We start from the raw sequence: 15,578 nt of genomic DNA on the forward strand, positions 1-15,578 counted from the left end.
CTATTCTGATGCAGATTGGGCAGGATGTCCTGACACACGGCGTTCTACTACTGGCTATGCTGTTTTTCTTGGGAAGAATTTAATTTCCTGGCGTTCTAAAAAGCAACCTACTGTCTCCAAATCCTCCACTGAAGCTGAATACAGGGCAGTTGCCTACACAGCTGCAGAAACTATTTGGCTCAAGCAACTTCTTGCTGACATTGGCCATTTTCTCCGTCGTCCTGTGATTGTCTATTGCGACAATGTCTCTGCTACTTATCTCACTGCTAATCCAGTTCATCATGATCGTAGCAAACATATCGATGTTGACTATCACTTTGTTCGAGAAATGGTTGCCAAGGGAGGTCTTATTGTTCGACATGTTCCTACACAGTCTCAGGTTGCAGACATCTTTACTAAAGGCCTATCTACTGACTTGTTTACTAAACATCGTACCAATCTATCCGTTGTTTCACCCCATAAAGATTGAGGGGATGTATTGGATAATATTATATGTAAAAGGATAATATTATATTGTAAAGGGTAGAAGGGTACTTTCATAGTCATAGGTCTGTATTATAAACACTATATATATTGAATGCCAGGTTAACCTACAACAGGTTAACACACAATTATTCCCACACTTGTACAATATATAGCAGAGGGTTGTGTTTGTTACTATGATATAGCAGAGGGTCACTATGATATATAGCAGAGGGTTGTGTTGGTTACTATGATACAACAGAGGGTTACTATGATATAGCAGAGGGTCACCATGATATGGAAATAGTAAATAATATATACTTCCTCCGTTTCTAAATAAGTGCAACATTTGCATAGTGTTTACTATTCACAATTTAAACTTTAATTATCTTTGGTGATTTACATTTTAGAAAAAACATAGTCATGTGGGATCTTGTTAGATTCGTATGAAAGTGAATTTTTTTAATATCAACTTTTTATAATTTTTACTTATTGATAATTGAAGATATTAATGGTTAAAATAATGCATTGGCAAACGTGAAAACAAGAAGTGTTGCACTTATTTTGAAACGGATGAAGTATTTTTTTTCTTGACTAATTTCTTTAAACATGTGATAGATTGGTTATTATGATATAATACATGGTCACTATGATATTTTCTAATAGTTTTGCAGGTGTAGTTGCTCAATGTCGTTTTCTTGATTCTCTTGGTAACCTACGGATGAAATTCATTCTCACATAAAAAAATATTCTCACATAGGAGCCTATTCTCACCGGATCCTATATATATATATATATATATATATATATATTAATATATATATAATATATAATATAATATATATATATATATATAATATAATATATATATATATGATCCAGTATTAGATGCCCTCTTTAATACTCGTTTGATAAGGTTGCAGATATCCCTCTTGGTTCTAACTCAAGAAAGGCAACTACGTAGCCCTTCATTACGGAGGCTCTGTACGACTATAATTAAATGAGGCCTTAGTCGATGAACTTGAACTATTTTATAACACTACGTAGTTAAAATCATAATCCACATATAATGACATTGAGTTTTTTTTGGATAATTTTAATTTCTCATCAATGGAGCCACTAGGACAGACATAAAGATGGGGAAAACCGAAGAACCATTGTAAAAGTGTAGCAGCTTACATAATAATAAAGCTATATTGAAAAAGGAAAATAGAAGAACGGTAAATGGTTGTGGAGGATCGAACTCCTAACTTCATATTGACGAAAAGAATTTCAACACACACTAACTCCTTAACCATTGAGACACACAACTTTACAAATATTTACCTCAAAAATTTATACGTATCAAAATTTAAACTGGAGTCCATCATTTTTGCAAGGCCCTCTGTCGAGGCCCATAATGCACATGCTTATGGCCGAGCCTGTGGGCGACCAAAAGTCATCCTCTTTGATATAATCGGGCGACTTTGGATTTAAAATGGCGATAATAGCAATATATAATACTATTACTATACAAGTTAAATAAAATGTTGAAACTAGCATATAAAGAATGCAAAAGTCAAATTATTTCAACTAATGTGAAATGAAAAAAGTATATATGTATTTTGTAACAAGGTATAAGCTTAGAATGTACTCCTTGTTGCAACAAATGAAATGGAAAACATCTTTTGTCATTTCATTATGAAGGTTAAATTAATTTTGAGCATATGTAGACTCAACCATTGTATGATTAAAAACTTTTAAGTAACAAATTATTATGTGAGAACCCTATATACCTTCTTTGAATGGTTTCGACATCAATTTAGATAATCTCTTAGGTTTAATTTATCTTAATAGGTTTTCTACGAGGTATATGAACATGATTTTTTTGAAGTTTTGGTGCAAATTGTTTTACTAACAGATTTGCAACACATTTGTTTCCTTGTTGAGTCATATGAACACCATCCCAACTGATTCTTTTAGTAGGATCTGGACAAACTGAAACTCCAGGACTACCGCAAAATTTGTGACCATCATAATTGTAAGGATTTGAACCAGTTCCACAACAAGCCTTTTTGGCGCAACCGGGCTCGATCCCTACACAACAATAAAAAAAACAATAATTTGTTTAATTTCAACGAGGGTAGATGTCATTTAGTTTAGTTAGTAAAATCTTGTAAAATTGGCACAAAAATCTAGGATTATATTACGTCTACATCATTGCATTTAGTTTCTCAAAATCCATAAAGAAAAGAAAATTCAATTATAAACTTAAAGACATTAATTTTCTCTATTTTTTAATAGAAACGTAGATGGGATGCAAGAAGTATTGACGAAGCCGGAGTACTTTTATGAGTATTTTCTTTTAAGGTAAGATGAAGGGGGCTTACTTGAGGGAGGAATAAGGGGAATTGCTCAAATAAGTCCCATAAGGTTTAATCTCTAGACCTCGGGGATATGAGATGAGAAACGATACCACTACTCTACCACTTCAACCTTAGTACTACTCCCTCCCGTTTCTTTCTAATTTATTACTTACTTCACTTTTTTGGGGGGGGGACCAAGGAGAAAGTACAAAAGTATAAGAGGGAAACTGAAAAGGTAGAGAGAGAAAGTAAAATGTGGGTTAAAATACCAAAAAGTGAATGACATGGGTGGAAAAAGAGGAGAAACTAGATGTGACATGCTATCAAAAATAGAAAAAGCAACACCGTGTAGATTAAAAAGAAATAGATTAAAAATAAAAGTGTTTAGATTAAAAAGAGACGAAGAGAATATGTAATAGTATATTTAATGGTATGGGAAAACTCCCATAGCCAATATGAACAAAATTATTTACACCACTAGAGAATTATGTGAAAACAACCCCAATTTACGAGTTAGAATATATAGAACCTCTTGCCACTTATTTTATGTATAAGCCCAGCCCATTTAAGAGGTCGCTAAACACCTTTTTGGTTTCCAAGATTTGTGGGCTGGGCATGGGTTTAGCTCAAGGGTTAAATGTCTCTTATTTCGACTAGTTTGACACTAGCATTCCCTCTGTTTTGTATAAAATGAATATTTTGACTCGATATATTTGTCAACGTACATATCTTATCATGTGTTTTCTAATTTAACATAGCTAGAAATTATAAAATTTTAATATCGTGAAAGACGAATTAAAAGATCTGACATAATTATATTTTTCTTAATTACGTATAATCAATGAAAAAAATGATCAGAGTATAGTTAATGATTAATGTCAAAAATCAAAATGTCTATAATAAATAAAAAGGAAGGGAGTATAATTTACACGTCTCATGAATAAGCAAGTCTTTCACAAGACAATCCTAACTATTCTATTATGAGATAATGAAATAGTACCTCCCCAAAAAAAGATAATGAAATAGTAAACCTCAGAAATAAAAATCTGAAAACTCACCTTTAAGTCATATTATTATCAAAATTGAATTGATTTTAGCCAATAAACCTGATTTTTGCTTATTCACTACTTTTTATCTCGTACTCCATGTGATTACTCATTATTACTTGTTAAAACTAATTATTTGTATTTAAATTAGATATTGATGTTTAAGACTAAAGTTGTTTTTTTATGAAATTTATTTGTAAAGTGGAAAGGGATGTATATAAGTATATTACATATGTGTAGTGTCGTATACGTGATGAAATTTGTTTCTTGTACAATTCACACTTTACGTTGAACTTTCAGATAAGTGTTTTTATACACCATTTGCAATGTTACTCGTTGATTTTAAGATGGATCCCACTTAGCGATGCATGTTGTTAAATTCTAATATAATAAATAAGCATCATGTGCATGTTGATTAAAGATTTAATTATAAGATTACCTAATTGTGGAGAATTAGTAATGACCCATATGAGTGCTGAATAGTAGTCTGCATAGACAATGGCCACGTTTGGGTGCTCTTGTTGCAATTGTTGAATAGCTTGTATCAATTGTTGATTGTACAACTTCGAGAAATCATTGTAGTCTTTGAGGCATTGAAGTTCATCATACTTTGAGGTATCGTTGGTGGCAAAATTAACTAGATAAAGTGGCACGCAACCTATAGGGAAGTTCCCGGGTACCACGATATTATTAGCTCCAAGGCTAATTACTTCCTACAAAATATAAATAAGCAAATAACATAAGTTAATATTATGCACATAATATTTAACTTACAACTAACTTTTCTCTTGAAAGCTGATTGTTTGAACTAAATTATCCATTTTAACCATCGAGGATGTCTTGACCTAATTAATGGTTAAGATTGAGGTGCTGTGAACGATAGGTCACAGGTTCGTATCCCCCTCTCCTTGCTTCTTTGTATTTCGTATTGCCTTCATGCCAAACTGAAATTAATATGAACTGGGGCCATCTAACTCTAACCGACAGTTAAATTTATACGACTAATAATATCGATTAAATTCTTCGTCTAAAATTAAATAGTTCTCTATTCTTTTAAAAGTTGCAAAAACTTTTATGTGTGTCATTGTGAAATTTAAACTATTAATATATTTAGATAACCTTTTGTTGGCAATAAGTATAAAAAAAAGTTCATATTTTGAGATGATATATTCATATAACATTTTGCATAATAACCATTGTGTTACTATATACTTGTATTAGTATATTATCAAACTGAAGTATGTAAATAGTATGAAAATCAAAATGTATCTTGCAATTTTTTATGAATGGAAATAAAGTACTTCTTCCGATCTTTATTAGTTTATCCGTTTCTTTTGCACAGTTTTAGGAGAAATAATGTTGTGTGGGACATAGAAGGAAAGAGAAACTATTATTTTAGGTTAAATTTAAAGCTGAATATATGTGTGATGAAAAGTTAGTGGTCTCATTCCAAAACTAGAAACGAAAGAAATAGGTAAACTAATAAGGGACATTTCAAAAAAAAAATACGAGTAAACTAATAAAGACCGGAGGTAATATATAAGGACTCGAATGTGACCTAAACCAAAGCGTTAAGTAGTTGACTACTCAAGTACGAACTAAACCAAATTTAATTCTAATCAAATCAAACGTAATAAGAACAACTTGTTTGTTACGTCTAGCTCTAACTAACCTCGACTGCATCTTTGATGGTTTGCACAACAATAGGGATGAGTGGAGTTAGCTCTGGTATCGTTTTGCCTTGATAAAAAGGACCATTGAAGTCATTTCCTCCAATTTCTCCCATCATCACCAATGACTTTTGGAGTTTTTCTTTAATTGCTGCAAATTAAACCATGCAATATAATTGTGCCAATATAACTTACGTAATGATATATCACTAAACATGTACTTCAAAGTTTACAAAGTTACAACCCCAAGAAAACCTACCAATTGATCAAATATTGAGTAAGTACCTGCTGGACTAGAATAAGTTGCTTTGAGGTGAGACTTAAACCAATCAAGTTGTGAAGCCAAGGAATTGGCTCCTATTCCGCCAGTAGCAGTAGCGCCGAACACCGCGAAATTAACTCCATGGGTGAAGTTACTTCCATTGGCAAGATAAGGTATCAATGGTGGTAGTTGAAAGTTCATTGCTATTGTACAAAAAATTTCAAAAAGTAATTACTTTGTATAAATAAGTAATGGTAAAAACATACCTAGATATCAACTTTTTTTTATCCAGTCATAGAAGAATCACGTGCAATTATGGTAGAGAATTGAACTATATAGTTCAAAACCCGTATTAGGAATTTGGAAATGAGCAAGATCATGGAAGAACTGTCCATGCCACGTCTTATTTCTCAAGGAGTATTCTTTTACTACTTTTTATTATCACGGTCGATCAGCTTATGAATGTCTTCGTACTGGACTTGATTTTACCAAAAATAATGAAAATATTTGATTTTTTTTTTCAAAAAAGAAAAAAATCTTCTTATTGTAATGTTGATTACTTTTTAAGTACTTGTAATAATAATATTATTTTATAATTAGCACGGAACCCAATATGTTTAACACTATTGTGATATCTAGAACAAAATTGCCAAAATGTTAAGACTCACTTAACAAATGGAAAACAAGAGCATGAAATATTACGTAGAGAGTTCTTGAAACATACCAATATAATCAACCATGATAAGGCCATCGGAGGCACGCCCCGTCGGCCGCTTTAAGGTTTCGCCGTAAGGAAGCCTCGCAACCGCGGACTTTGGCCCGCCGGGCAGCTGCCGAATGAAGTTGCCATTGTCGTTAAGGGAGTCTCCAAATTGGTAGATAGCTTCAAATTGTGTAGGCAAATTTAATGTGCCTTTGTTTCTAAGGAAGGGTCTTAGACTATTGGTAGTAATACTAGTAGTAGCACTAGTGCATGATAATGTAGAGAGTAAAAAGTAGTGCATGAACAAGTGAAACAACAAGTGCCTCATTTTTTTTTGTTTGTCTATCGAGTAAATGACTTGTGCACTACTGAATTTATAAGGGGTGTGATTTCTTAGGGGGCAACAACCAATTTATTATTTTTGGAAAGTATAAATGTAACATCTTTTAGGATTTTCATGATTTATTTGTTAATTAAGAAATATTTTACGACATTGATTTTGTTTTCTTCATATATATTTCCTTTATAGCATGTAAATAGAATCATTTTGAATATTTTTGGAAAGAAACCATCTAATGAAATATATATATATTTTTAGTTTTTTTATGATATAGTTCCAAAGATTTGATTACTTTCTTAAATTTTCTGATTTTGTGGTTTGACTTGATGGTAATAAGTAAGAATCACACATGCTATTCTTCTTCTTTGGCGTGTGATTTAAGTTTAGATAGATCCAAAGCATGCACATGAATTTTTTAATGCATCGATGTATAAACCTTCAATTAAATAGATGATTATCCTCCCAATACATAATTGTTGACATAATTACATAAATTAAGCTAAACGAGTCCATCAAAAATAAAATAAAAGCCAAACGAGCTATAGCCAAAAAAACATATAGCTGGCAAGATTCAAAATTATGGGTGGAAGTCCTATCATGGTCCATGTATACGGAACTACCATTCTGTCTCATAAGTCATAATATATATTTAGGGTGAGCAAAAGTATTAATGAGTGATTAGATTTGATGACATATCCTCTCATTACAACTTTAGGGGGCAATCAGCAATGGGTTACGATATGTTGTAAACGGGTTGTTCGGATTGGATATGGGTCGGGACAATTCGAATATGTTCAGTTTTAGGTATTCTGATTTTCGTGTCGGGTTCGAATCGAGCTTGATATTATATATATATATATATATATATATAATTAATATTATATATATATATTATATATATATATATATATATGCCAGGTCATGTTCGGATCTAAAAAGAGCAGGTCGAGCCCCTATTATAGGTCAAGTAAATATTTGTATTAAATATATAATTAAAATACAAAAAAACAACAAAAAAACTTACTTAATAATTAGAGATGACAGATAGGAGACATTATTAAAATAAATAATAGAGTATTAGAATAACAAAAAGAATTAAATTTCCGTTCATATTATAGTGAAAAATTATGGTTGATAGTATATATTATTCGAGTTGATTCACTACGGATCTAGTTAGTCTAATTCGCGTGGTGGGTTGGGGTCATTATTTCAAGTCTCGACTTGCCATTTTCATGTCTCAACTCGGATCGTTCGAGTCAGATCGTTTTTTGTTACGTTTATACTTAGGACCATTGGTGCATTAAATGTGCAATCATTATATAATAATGTGACAACTATTGGTATAAAACTAGTTATTATGCTCGGACTATGCCCCGAGTAAGAAAACATTTTATTTATTAATATAATACTTTATAATAATAACACTAAATACAATTTAGTCTGGTGGTTAAGACTTTAGTATATGTACTTTGAGGTCTCGAGATCAAACCCTATACTATGCAATTTCTAAATTTTTTTATTGTACATGGATCACATGAACTAAAACTCCCTATGGAGAGCGCCACGTGGCACTGTTTCTTGCTTATGCACGCCTTTTAATATATTTGTATAAATTACAAAAAGAATATATAATAAGATTAAACGTAGAAACTTGAGAACATTGAGGAAAATTGAAAGGAAGATCGTTTCAACAAGCAACATTAAAAGAGCAACGATAGAATAAGGCGATGAAGTGAAGCTGTGAAGTGCAACAATAGTTTTGGGGGGGTTGGTCGGCTAGGAAGTTGTCTCTTGTTTTTTGCTCGTGTTTCTAGTATCTACCTTATTATAAATATGTTTAAGCCGTTTTTATTCATTATTGATTAGCTAGAATTCACCCAGAGCTTGTTGAAACCCATTAAAAACCTACTTATGAGTGTCCCACATTGGAGAAAGAGGAGAGAATAAACCACTTTATAAGTTTAGGAGTTACTCCTCCTATCACCAATTGGTTTTACGATGGAACCTCCTAGCTTGTAAGTGGGCCATCAAACTCTCCTCCTCCTTATTGGGTTACCCAGGCCCATTTTCAAATAATCTAAATTTAACATGGTATCAGAGCATTTCTAAGGACACTCACAAGTGAGGGGGTGTGTTGAAACCCATTGAAAACCCACTTATGAGTGTCCCACATTGAAGAAAGATGAGAGAATAAACCACTTTATAAGATTAGGAGTTACTCCTCTTATCACCATCTAAAGTGATTAGTTAACCATATAAAAAAGTTTGTTGGGTCGTTCCGCTACCGAAAAGGTATCACAATAGTCAATCGGACTCTGTCGGCCCATTTTCCGCAAAACAGTTTAGGCTTTTTGTCGCAAATCCTTTTCAAACTTTTCCGCCAATCTGCCTACGTCAAGTTAGTTGGAGATTCACCTTGTGACCTTTCAAAGCCTTCCAACTGATGCGGTACTTGAGGATAGGGATTCTCCCTATCTTTTCCTCCCTACTCTCAAGTATCTAGCTCGCAAATACTAGACCAAGAAAACCGACCAGATTAAGTCGAGATAGGATCCTACTCCTTGTCATTAAAAGAAATTCACACTATTTTAGAAACGCCTCTCGTACCTATTCCTCTGGAATACAAGCTTATTATTATATTGGGATGTAACGAATATCATGTTTTGATCATATCATAGATTACAACGATTATATTAAAGATGATTTAACAATCATATAAAACCAATGCAAATAGCAAATTATACTAAGTGCTAAGAGCTGGTAAGTGATGAACCCTTTCTTCCATATTAAAATGCTTCCACATTACTTAAGATAATCTCTAAGGTTTCTAGGTTCTCTTAAACGTGTACGAAGATGTTTTTGAAGTGCAGGTACAAATTGTTGTAGTAAAAACTCTCCAACAAATATGTTTCCTTGTTGAGTCATATGCACTCCATCCCAGTTTATTCTTTTACTAGGGTCTTCACAAACTGAAGCTCCAGAACTACCACAACTTTTGGTGCCATAATTATAAGGATTATTACCAGCTCCACAACAAGCCTTTTTAGTGCCATCTTGCTCAATACCTGTACATATAAAATTAAGTTATCTCATTTGGACCAATAAAAGGGAGGATAACTATTTTGAAAAATCTAGTATTCCAATTTTTAAGTAGGTTTATACTTTCTCCGTTCTTTATTAATTGTTATATTTCCTTTATTTAGAAGTTCTATATATATTAACTGTTACATATCCATCTTTGGTAATATGTTATCTATATCGCTCTCCTTATCACATGAGTCCCTTTTTTTTTAATCTATGTCTATCTCTCTCCTACTTCCCCGTTCTTATTTATTCCTTGCAACAAGGGGGGAGGCAGGTGACCCATGTGTTGCAACTTGCAAGTACATGAAAACGAAGGAAGTATTTCTTAATACGTGCACTCCCGCCCTTCCTTATATGTAGTAATTAATAAATAACGGAGAATGTATATATATAAGCCCATATGAAACTTGCAAGAATATAATGTATAGGTGTACTTCTACACACTTGCACTAGAGTAGAAGTGAGAACTAGGGGTGATGAAGATCGGGAATCCGATCTCGATTTTGGAAAGTTGAGAACCCGAACCTTTTTTCATTGGCTTAGAGCTGATGATGCATGGTCGGACTTTGGCCAAAAAAGTGGCGCATTTCGGGCCAAAGCCTTGGGCCGGGTCAGACCAAGCAATGTGCCAAAATTTATGCGCCAAAGCCCGCTATTTAGGGCTGGGGCAAGCGAGCTTTCCAGGCCAGCCAAAATTTAGCCTTAAATTCCGCATTTAGGTTACTCATGGCCCGACTTTTTTCCCCCAAAAACTATGTCGGGTCGAGCCCAAAACGTGGGCCGAGAAATGTTTCTCAAAACATACTAATTCTCAGGCTGGGCCCAAGTTGATCACCTTTACATTGGTCGTATATTAAAACAAAACCACCAGATGCGGTTTTAGATCCAGAGTGGTTTCTTACTAGTTCCAGATCCAAAACCGAGTACCAAGAATTGTTTTTTCACCCGCCTAGTAGTAAACATAATTGTTGTTGCGGATTAACTTAGGTAGCCTTAATTGGCACTTATGTTCATTCAGTTCAAGATCAATATGTGTTTTTAAGGTAGAATATATAGCTTTAACTTGTTTCTCAAGAAAGGTGAACTCCCAATTAATTAACTACTCTTCAATTATTATCCAATATGAGCATGTAAGTTGATCATGTCAAAATTAATTACCTAACTGTGGAGCATTAATAATGACCGATATTAATGCAGAATAGTAGTCAGCATAGACAATAGCCACATCTGGGTGTACTTGTTGCAATTGTTGTATGGCTTGTAACAATTGTTGATTGTAGAACTTTGAGAAATCATTGTAGTCTTTCAAACACTCAAGTTCATCATATTTTGAGGTATCATTAGTTGCAAATTTAACTAGATAAAGTGGCACACAACCGATAGGAAAATTCCCTGGCACCACAATATTAGTAGCCCCAAAGCTAATCACTTCCTGAAATATAATTAAGCAAAACAAACATAGTTAATTAATTAGTTGAAACATATAGGAGGATACAAAGTTTTTTATAAATTAAGTCGTTAGGTTATTGATTGGTATTTATAACTGAAAAGTAGATGTGACATGCTATGTTGCTCAGACTCGGTATCCATGTCTGACACGGGTACGTGTCCAAGTGTCCGATTTAGTTATTTTTTTGGAAATTTTTCTATTTTTTAGCCCAAAACAAAGTGTCCAAGTGCCCCACCCATGTCCTAATGTTGAGGATCTGACACGAGTACTTGAGGTGAAATGAAGAGTCCGAGCAACATAGGTGACATGAGATATTGGTGTTTGTATTGTCAATTTCATGTTCAAAGTAATGGAGCCAAAAAGAATGCAAAATATAATTAAGAAATAATACAAAGTTTGCATGACCATGCAAAAAAAAAAAAAAAGATGTTCAAACTATATTTTGTAATCGATTGAATTTTTTCTTTTAAAATAATATGAGATGAAGGAAGTAGATTTTAGGCTCACCTCAATTGCATCTTTGATGGTTTTGACAACTCCAGGGATGAGCTTGCACACTTCTTGTATTGATTTGCCTTGATAGAAAGGACCATTGAAATCATTGCCTCCAATTTCTCCCATTAGCACTAGTGACTTTTGGAGTCTTTCTTTGATTGCTGCAATCATGCAAATACAATGGGATTGTAAAACTGTGCTTGGATAATTACATTACAATCGTGTTTGGTTGAGAGAAAAACATTTTCTCGGAATTCATTTTCCTTTTCAAATAAAAGATTGCCATATTTCCTTATTCTTTACCTTCCTCTTTCTAATACTCCCAGATTCATCATTATCTCTCGTATATTTTCAATTTTTATCGTCTCTTAAACTTTTTTTGCAAGGAGATAAATTTAAATCAACAAAATTACACTAGCCTTTTGCAAATATATTAGGAAATTTTTCATAGAAAGTTATTTCTACAAATAATATTTCCATCCCGATCAACCAAAAGCCTAAGATACAAAATTAAGAAGATATCTTAGATATGCATTCATCATACACTCGGGTGTACTATGTGTATGGTACACACAATGCGATATTTTGCTATAGAACCTCTAAATGAGCAGAGTGAGACTATGAGAGATTCAAATGACTAAATGAGCCAGAAAATAGTATTGAGTGTACCATGCTCATAGATACACCCTGGTGTATGATAAAAATTGCACTAAAGATTAATCGATTCAATGACATATATGCACCTTACCCATTGGATCAGAAAAAGTTGAGTTGAGATGACATCTAAACCAACTAAGTTGCGTTGCCAAGGAATAATCTCCACCATTAGCAGTTGCACCTACCACGGCGAAATTAACCCCTTGGGTGAAGTCGCTTCCATCGGCAAGATATGGGTTTAGTAGAGGTAGATTGAAATACGTTGCTACCATGCATAATTCGAAATGAAGAAGTTTAGTTGGTCTCAATCTGTCTCAATATATCAAGTAACAAAGACACAACAAATAACCATCATAATGAAGAAGAAAAAAATGTAAAGTTTTTGATGAAATAGTCTCATATTTGGTCTAACACGTAAAAATACTTATACAAAATTGGTTAATTCTTAATATGCTTGATAAAAAAAAATCTATAATGGTCCTTTATCATGTTATTCAATGTTATGCTAATAGTAGTGGTTTTCTTTTAAACAAGAGCAAAATTTTGGATCATGACAACTATACCTGGACATGGGCCGGGCGGGCCAATTTACGGGCTTGGTTCACGGGCATTGGGCATTGGGCACTGGCAGGCTAGGCTTGAGCCCGTGGATGGCAAACCGTGCCGGGCCTGAAATTTTCAGTTTTTGCCCACGGCATGGCCCAGGCCGTTGGGCTTGACTAGTGTTCTATGTTATTTTTTGTTTTTTGGCAATTTTATACTAAAAAACAAAGAAAAAGCGACATTCGGCCCGCGCGCCAGATAGGCATGCTCGTGTCGGGATGAGCCTCAAATAATTTTTTTTGACCGTGGCAAGGCCCACAGCCCATGTAGTGGACAACGAGCCTGGCCTTGAGCGGGCTGTGTCGTGCCGGCCCAAACCATGCTGGGCCGGGCCAACCCACGTACTGGCCGTCCCATGCCCACCTCTACTGACAATATAATAGCTTGGGTTTTCATATGTACAACTTTTTATAAGAAAATTGTTTTACCCCCTTACAAACCAAACAATGAAACATCAAAAAAGAAAAAACCCTTTACGAAAATATGTTTTTCTCGTAACCATCAAACGTAAATACATTAGAGATGAAGGAGAGTAGGAGAAATGTAGTGAGTTCAAGAAATGTACCAAAGTAATCCACCATTATAAGGCCATCGGAGGCACGACCCGTGGGGTAGTAGGTCTGGCCATAAGGGAGCCTACTATAGGCGGAGCTTGCGTGCTCTCGAACGTAGTTACCGGTGTCGGAAAGCGAATCACCGAATTGGTAGATGGCTTCAAACTCCATTGCCTGATTTAGTGTTTCTTTGATTCTAAGGGAGGCTCCTACACTATGTGGAGTAACAATAGGAGCACATAATGATGTGAAGAAAAGGCATAGCATGCGCAAGTGAGACAAGAAGTGTGTCATTTTTCTTTTTGTCGATATTGAGCAATGATTCGTGTACTAGTGATTTTACAAGGGGGATTGAATTTATAAGGGCCAAGGAAATCATTATAGTTAGAAACTTATTATGAAAGTATTTTGTATTAGTTTGATACTAGTATAGTACTCGTGCGATGCACGATTTATACAATTTAGATATTAAATTTACACTATTTCAAATATTAACTCTTTCATTTAAAGTTAAATTTCAAGTTAGTTTACCCGAACAGACAAATTGATGAAAGCATCCCGACCAGTGACTTGTAATCCTATAAATCGGTAGATGTAATCAAAAATCATCACTTGAATTTGACCTGATCTATGACCTAAGTGAAACAAATGACATGCTTGCCACATCTATTTACTCACAAATTTATTATATTTAAAATTTTAATAATTTTAGTTAAATATATGTCCAAGGATATCCATCAACTTTTGAGAATTTTGACATAAATTATCATCATTATCATTTATCACGCATCTGATGTATATTTCAAGAAAAACTAAGGCATGTAATTTATTAAGTATTATGCAAAAGGCGTTGGTGATAAGAGAATTGAGTGAAATTTGAGTTTCGTGAAATAAAGGGAATAAAATTAACACAATAGTGTTCATGGAACATTGTAAATGAGAGACATTGTGAAGGCAATTAAGCAACAAACTTGATAGCACAGCACCACCTCACATACACAAAGTAAACACTATGAGTCTATGACAGATTATTAGTTTTTAATGTCATATGATAAGTTCCCTCCATCTTCTTGTCAATTTCGTTCCATTAGAAGTTTTAACATTTCCATAATACCTATTGAAATTATCATATGAATACTGCCCACCAACTTCACAAAACTTATTCAACAAATCGAGAGAACAAGCTGGAAACTGAAGACAGGGAAGAAAACAAGACGAGAAATTGCCACCTATAGTTTGGGAATCAATGTTTATATGCTATGAATTCATCCATCTCCGATCAACCACTCGCTCTTGACTAGAAGTAGATCTTATTTCGAAAGGGATAACTTGTTGACTAGAATTCTCCTCGTACCACCTATCGTTGTAAAGTTCTTCTAATTCTAGTTTCCGAATCCACTAAAATATTTAATTCTCATAAACACATCATAAGGTATGGTCAAAAGAGTAGACGTGAATCATTTTCAACATTTCTTTAGCTCAAAATCGTACTATAAGTTACAAATGACAATCCTTATTAATGTAGCTTCTTTCCAAATGGTCCGTCCTAATGCTCAAGCTAGACTAATCTAAGTACATTCTTGATACCTGAAATTTATCAAAAACAAGAAAACATATGGAATAGGAGTACAACTGCAATATGAACCTAAATATGAATCTAAATGCTCTAAAATGCACCTAAAAATGATAATTAATATGACACATCAGATACAAGCACTACAAGAAATTGTAACGAGAATTCTGTCATTAACCATCATGAAAGGGGGTCATCATTGATGGAGAATTCCGTCATTAGCCCGTGGCAAAAGACATTTCTTAACGGGTGTTCCCATCGTTATTTGGTTATTAGCCCCGTCTCAAGAGGCACTTGTCACATGATTTTTGGCTCGTGATTATTAGGTTGTCAT

The 15,578-nt window shown here is 33.9% G+C and overlaps 2 protein-coding genes across 3 annotated transcripts; both read right to left on the bottom strand.

The window, feature by feature from the left end:
* Positions 1–1,950: 1,950 nt before the first annotated feature.
* LOC104898192 (acetylajmalan esterase) lies at positions 1,951–6,816 on the bottom strand. The gene is made up of 5 exons (XM_057396269.1): positions 6,510–6,816; positions 5,755–5,988; positions 5,526–5,674; positions 4,293–4,566; positions 1,951–2,538 (listed from the first exon to the last, which is right to left on the bottom strand). Exons 1-5 carry the CDS (start codon positions 6,814–6,816, stop codon positions 2,282–2,284), a joined length of 1,221 nt encoding a protein of 406 aa, XP_057252252.1. The 3' UTR covers positions 1,951–2,281.
* A 2,626-nt stretch (positions 6,817–9,442) lies between these two features.
* Positions 9,443–14,009, bottom strand: LOC104898193 (GDSL esterase/lipase At1g31550). Of its 2 annotated transcripts, XM_010685233.4 has the most exons (5): positions 13,683–14,009; positions 12,606–12,779; positions 11,870–12,018; positions 11,071–11,344; positions 9,443–9,893 (listed from the first exon to the last, which is right to left on the bottom strand). In XM_010685233.4, exons 1-5 carry the CDS (start codon positions 13,963–13,965, stop codon positions 9,631–9,633), a joined length of 1,143 nt encoding a protein of 380 aa, XP_010683535.2. In that variant the 5' UTR covers positions 13,966–14,009; the 3' UTR covers positions 9,443–9,630. The 2 variants fall into 2 exon arrangements, with proteins under 2 accessions (XP_010683535.2, XP_019106248.2); XM_019250703.3 differs by lacking the exon at positions 12,606–12,779.
* Positions 14,010–15,578: the final 1,569 nt, after the last annotated feature.

This window comes from Beta vulgaris, chromosome 7 (assembly GCF_026745355.1).
Source record: "Beta vulgaris subsp. vulgaris cultivar EL10 chromosome 7, EL10.2, whole genome shotgun sequence".
In the NCBI taxonomy this organism is placed as follows: Eukaryota; Viridiplantae; Streptophyta; class Magnoliopsida; order Caryophyllales; family Amaranthaceae; genus Beta; species Beta vulgaris.

Coding starts and splice junctions, on each gene's coding strand:
- LOC104898192 (XM_057396269.1), bottom strand. CDS start 6,816: ATGAGGCACTTGTTGTTTCACTTGTTCATGCACTACTTTTTACTCTCT. Junction 4,567..5,525: donor CCATCAAAGATGCAGTCGAG/GTTAGTTAGAGC, acceptor TATATTTTGTAG/GAAGTAATTAGCCTTGGAGC. Junction 2,539..4,292: donor TACTAATTCTCCACAATTAG/GTAATCTTATAA, acceptor ATTGTTGTGTAG/GGATCGAGCCCGGTTGCGCC.
- LOC104898193 (XM_010685233.4), bottom strand. CDS start 13,965: ATGACACACTTCTTGTCTCACTTGCGCATGCTATGCCTTTTCTTCACA. Junction 12,780..13,682: donor TATAATGGTGGATTACTTTG/GTACATTTCTTG, acceptor TATGCATGGTAG/CAACGTATTTCAATCTACCT. Junction 12,019..12,605: donor AACTTTTTCTGATCCAATGG/GTAAGGTGCATA, acceptor GCATGATTGCAG/CAATCAAAGAAAGACTCCAA.